This window comes from Chaetura pelagica, unplaced genomic scaffold, assembly GCF_000747805.2.
Source record: "Chaetura pelagica isolate M959 unplaced genomic scaffold, ChaPel_1.0 scaffold704, whole genome shotgun sequence".
Classification (NCBI taxonomy): domain Eukaryota; kingdom Metazoa; phylum Chordata; class Aves; order Apodiformes; family Apodidae; genus Chaetura; species Chaetura pelagica.
The window spans coordinates 73,187-78,695 of NW_009952994.1; the positions used below are offsets into that span (position 1 = coordinate 73,187).

General features: G+C 55.0%; 1 protein-coding gene across 1 annotated transcript in view; it reads right to left on the reverse strand.

Annotated features, from left to right (window-relative positions):
• Positions 1-2,065, reverse strand: part of MGAT5B (mannosyl (alpha-1,6-)-glycoprotein beta-1,6-N-acetyl-glucosaminyltransferase, isozyme B) — a gene marked incomplete at its 3' end in the record, with an annotated part of 71,719 nt that extends 69,654 nt beyond the window's left edge. The window contains exon 1 of the mRNA XM_009996566.1: positions 2,007-2,065. Coding sequence (XP_009994868.1) covers positions 2,007-2,065 — 59 coding nt within the window. The remainder of the gene's footprint in view (positions 1-2,006) is intronic.
• Between the last annotated feature and the right edge of the window lie 3,444 nt (positions 2,066-5,509).

Consider the following 5,509-nt stretch of genomic DNA (forward strand, 5'->3'; position numbering starts at 1 on the left):
AAAGAGTTGTTCCTCCAAGCCCAACAACCTGGCATGGCACAAGCACCTCCCCAGGGAGTCCTGTGCCAGCACCAAGCAGCCAATCACCCCCTCTTTTATGAAATAATGGTGGGCTCCTTTGCTTCTGCAGAATCCTGGAGCTTCCCCATGAGGCTGATGGCAAGGAAATGCTGGGTTACAACTGTTGTGATACCATCATTCCCATTCCCATAGGGATCCCAGGCACTCCTTGCTGTGGGCCAGGGGTGGCTTTGGTCAGCAGAGCTCCAGGCAGCACATTCTGCAACAGCATCAGCCCCAGGTGAGCTCAGAGACAAAAAAAAACAGCTGGAATTTTTCCACAAAACAGCCCCTTTCTCCCCATGGAACAGCACCTTTTGCCAAGGAGAAGTGAGAAGGAAAACCTTACCTTTTAGGATTTGAGAAACACAGAAGGATTTTTGTGTTCATCCACATTCTTCATGGGCAGCAGACAGGGAAGGGTTTGTTAGCACACTGAGGCTGAGGAGGGTAAGACCAGGCTGAAGCAGATGGACACACAGAGCTGTCATTTTAGGTGCAGTTGGGAGTCCTTTGGTGCATCTGCCCTTTCTGGAAAACTCTGGTTTTCCAGAGAACACCAGAGTACCTGGTTTTCTACACGTGACCTTTGGGAAAGGTGGGAAGCAGCAGATGAAAGGTGCTGTGGAGATCCCAGCACCCCAGTTTCCTTCCTCCTGCCTGCCCTTTCCATTCCCAGCTCCTGCTCCTCTGACAGGAAACCCTCCATCCCCATCTGACCTGTGATCAAACCTTTACAACCTGTTGTTTGTGCACTTGCTGCTCCACTCCAGGCACAGCAGTGGGAGGCAGAGCTGTTTGGGGGCTGGAAAACTTCCTAATGTCTATGAACACACAGCATGAAGTGGTCCATGGAGCAGCCAAATCCCTGCCTCTCCTGTGCCAGGAACCAGCTACATCTTCCCAAGAGGCTGGGAGGGAAACAGAGCATCCCTTCCCAGAGGATACAGCACCAGGGGCTGCCAAGAGTTTCAGAGTGGGGAGAATTTTGCTGTGGGTCAGGCCCCCCCTTCTCACCTCCACAGGGGTAGTGCTGAGGTCCCTCTGTGCACCCCACGAGTGTCAGGTGGTGCCAAGTGGCATCTCTTCCCTGAAGCCAACGGTGGAGACATCCCAGCAGGAAAAGGCTGGTGAGAAACAACATATTAGTTTTGTAATTCTTAGGGGTGAGGGTTGTCAAGGGGGAAAGAGACCAGGGAGGAGATGGTGCCTCCCCCATTGCTCCCTCCAGGGCTGACCCACAGCTCCCTGAGGGCCTGGCTGTGTCTTGAGCAGGCAGAAGGCAGCTCAGCTGCCTTGGTTTCCTCCAGGTGCCTCCTGCAGCACCAGCCTGCAAAAAAACCCCAAATGTATAAGAAAACCAAGCACAGAACCTGCTCTTGACAATCCCCATTCAACAAGCTTTCATTTTGCCAGCACATTAGACTGCAACTGTCCACGACCTGCACAGCAGCACAGTCACCTCTGCAGTCACCTCCAGCACCATCAGGTGCAGAATCCATCACCCCATGGATAAAAATGTGGCATTCCCAGGGCCCTCATCACCAAGGAGAAGTGCTGCTGCAGACAGGCCCTTCCCTGTGCTGCTGCTTGAGACAAAAAGCTTAATTAACTACCAGTTCATTGTCTGTTTAGAGGGATAAATCTAAAATCCAAGGATGGTAATAAAGTGGTGAATTATCTTCTTTGGCAGCTGAGAAGCAACGGCTCCAAAAAATCAATATGCTGAAGTTATAGGTACACACACATGTATGTTTGTTGTTATTCTGACTCAGGCAGCAGCAGGGAATGGAGGGAACCAGCTCATCAGCCAGCTGGTGTGAAAGAAAACAGTTTCCCACCAGTTAGAGCCCCTGCCCAGCCAGAGGTAGACATGGAGCATCTCCTGTCACCCGGGGCAGAGCTTTGGTTCCAGCCCCATCACAGGAGCATCCTCCAGGACTCACCCTGTGCCACTGGCCCAGCAAAACCCCTCGGGAATTTTCAACTCATGTAAAGTGACCATATTACCATGACCCCAAAGCTCCCTAGCCCTGGCCAGAACATGATGGTCTAGACCACCCCAACAGGATAAAAAGGGGTTATAAATGCAAGGTGGGCTGTAAACCACCAGAGACAAAGGCTGAAATAACCTGTCCCTGTAAAGGGCACAGACTGGGCAGCACACCCATGGGATCCTCCAGACAGGTCAACAGTGTTCATGTTGGTTTTTGCTTTGCACAAGTGCTTCTGGAGCTCCAAAGGACACCAGGACCTTCCAGAGAGTCCCCAAAGCCTTTTCAAAGCTTTCCAGAACCTGGGGCTCTGACTCTGCCCATGTTTCTTCTTGGATCCTCCTCTTGAGCCTCAAGCTACTGGGTCTTCATGAGAAAACAATGATCAGAGAGGAGGAGAATCCCAGCAAACCACCCACTTGTGCTGTGCCACGACAAGCTGCTTTCTCCAGTTCTCCCTGCACACAATTTCGCCCTTGAGAGAAGAAATCTAATTTGATTGCAAGAGCTGCCAATGCCCAAATGCTTTGGGCAGAAGATCATTTAGTCCCAGGAACTTCTCCATCCCCCCTCCAGCGACACGGCTGGGTACAAGGCGCTCTTTATTGAGATAAACCAGCTCCAGCTCCACTGCTGGCTCAGCCTCAATTACTGCATTCACGCCTCTGTCCATCTCTGTAGCAACAAGGCAGAAAGGCTTCCAGCCTGGTATCTATCTCCTGTGCCACTGAGCATCACCAGCCACCCTGGAACTGCCTGGATGAGCAACTTGGTCCTATGGTGTCTGCGGGAGCCCCCAGGGGCTTCTCCTCCCCTGCACTGCATCCAGCCTTTCTGCCTGTTCCCAGGGGCAGCAAAAAACAGCCCTGAGTTTGTTCAGATGTGGCTGTTTGCAGAGGGCACCAGGCAAGAGCAGGGAGGGGGTGGCAGTGTCCTCAAGCCACCTGTGCATCCTCACCCCCCAGGAGCCACACGTGTCCTTGAGGCTGCTGAAAGGGACCAAGAGAAACTGGGAGGTGCTGTGGCTGATGGGACACTTCCAGCAGCAAGCAGCACAGGTGGCATTGCTGCTGTCAGAGCACTGAAGCTGGGGGTGTTAAAGGCTCATCTGCTGGCTTAGAGTCCCCTACAATTGCAGCCTCCAGAAGATGGAACATTTCCCTTCAAAGCTGGAAAGCCTCAAGGGCTGCTCAGATAAAAAGCACCTGTGAGAGTGTACCTGACACCACTCTGGGAGGTGTTTTACCCACTGTGAGGGTCCCTGGGGCTCCCTGCATGGCTGAGGTGCAGCATAACCCCAGCCAGATGTTCATCTCTACCCTCTCCTTCCTTGGGCCAACAGCTGGGAGCCCACAGTCATGTACAGCACTTAACACTGGAACAGGCTGCCCAGGGAGGTGGTGGAGTCACCATCCCTGGATGTGTTTAAGGGTCATTTGGATGTGGTGTTGGTGGATGTGGTTTAGGGGAGAACTTTGTAGAGCTGGACTCAGTGATCCCAAGGGTCTTTTCCAACCTGAATAGTTGTATGGTTCTGCATGACTGAAAGATGATGACCAGCAGCATCCTCCAGGCACAGCCTGGGCAGGGTTAGAGGGTGACTGCAGCCCTCAGCAGCCTGGCCAGGCTCCCCGTGCTCACCAGATCACTGCAGGCTGCCTGGGGAGCAGGAGCAGCTTTGCAGGATGCTGGGAACACAGCAGAGGACTTAGAGCCCTGGCACCTGCTGGAGGTGCAGAGCCAGGTCAGGTGTGAAACATGGGATCCTGCTGCTCCTGTCAGCACAGGGCAGCATCAGCACAGCCTTGCATAGGGAATTTGGGAAGCTCCTGCCCTTGCAAGCTTGTCAGCACAGTGAGTCCTTCACTTCCATTAGCTGCTAATTCACTTGCAGCAGAGGAAAGGGATGGAGGTGAGGGTGGCTCCTCAGCTCCCCACAGGATCCTGTGTTTTGAGAGCAGAAGAGAAGCTGAATTTCCCATTCTCTTCTTCAAAAAGGAAACGAGTGCATTTTTCTTACAGTGTTAATTAAAGCCAGCAATGACCCTGCCTTCACCAAGAAGAAAACAAAAAGGTAAAAAGAAAAGCCTGCACCAGCTTTATGGGTCAGAAAGGTTCCCTGACTGCCCTGCTGCAAGGGGAGATGCCCAGAGGAAACAAGAGCAGCAATTAAAAATTAAAGAGAGAGGGAGAGCTGTACAGCAGATTATTGAGGTGTGGTTGCCTCAGTGCAGTGCATGGACAGGGCTGGAAATGCCCTGGGGGAGACTCCTGACACAGCAGGGAACAGAGCAGAGACCCCCCCTCACAGCTCTGCCCAGCTCCAGCCTGGGCAGGGGAGGGGGAACAAGGAAGGGATCAAGGCCTGGGGAAGGAGAGCAGCCAGGGAGGGGGGATAGGAGGTGCTGAACCCCAGCTCCCAGGGGACAGAGCATCCTCCTTTGGGTGAGGTTATTGGAGGCTGAAGCCCCCCCAGAGCCCCTGCTGGGAGGCAGAGGAGGCACCACGTCCTGGGTTGGATCCAGACACTCTAAAAAAACAAAATCCCAACCAAACCCAGTGAGACCCAAGGGCCAGATCCGTCCCTGGGTTGGGCTCCGAGCTGCCAGCTCAGCCTTGTCCCCTCCTGTCACACGCAGCTCAGCTGCGTTTCCCAGCCTGGCACGGTCCGGGAAGGACAATTCATTGCTCAGCCACCGAATTAGCATCAAAAGGACACCACAAAGAAGGGACCACGAGAAGAACAGGCTGGAGGAGCCTCCCGGGCTTATCACATTCCCCTGAGTCCCTCAGCCAGCGCTGCCTCCCCAGATGGGGCTGCCCAGCAGCTCCCAGTGCCCCCAGCCATCCCACTGGAGATTTTATATCCAGGCTCAGCCACGCGAGCTCACTGACCTGCTGGCACCAACACCAACAATCTGGGAAGTTGTTTGAGCTGGGGAAAGGAGGAGGATGCAAGAGGTGCACCGAGGGGCTGAGAAGAAAGGGGAGCTCATGGCCCCCCCACAGCCCCCCCTGCTTCTGCAGGGCCCGGGGCTTGTAGCAACAACCCAGAGCGAGCTGGGGCAGCCTGGGCAGGACAATAACCCCCCTGTCCCACACCTGGGGAGGGCAGGAGCAGCAGGCTGCTGGGAGGCTTGAGGCGACCTTATGAGGATGAAGAGATACGAGGCACGTCGAGCTTCAGCTGTAGTGAAAGAAGACAAAGCCGGGGTTAAGGAGGGAGCAAGAACTCTCTCCAGCCTTTTCATCCCTGCGGGGACCTGCTGCCTGTGCCCACGGGTGACCCTGGGTCCGGCTGGGGATGCGTGTCCCCCACCCTGGCACCCCATCGGAAGGGAGAGGAGCAGCCCCAGCCCTCGGAGCTCCCCCCGAGCGCTGCCGGACCCCCCGAGGGACCCGCAGCTCCCACCCCATCCATCCCCCCTCCCGTGGGGGCCGCCACCGGGCCTTCT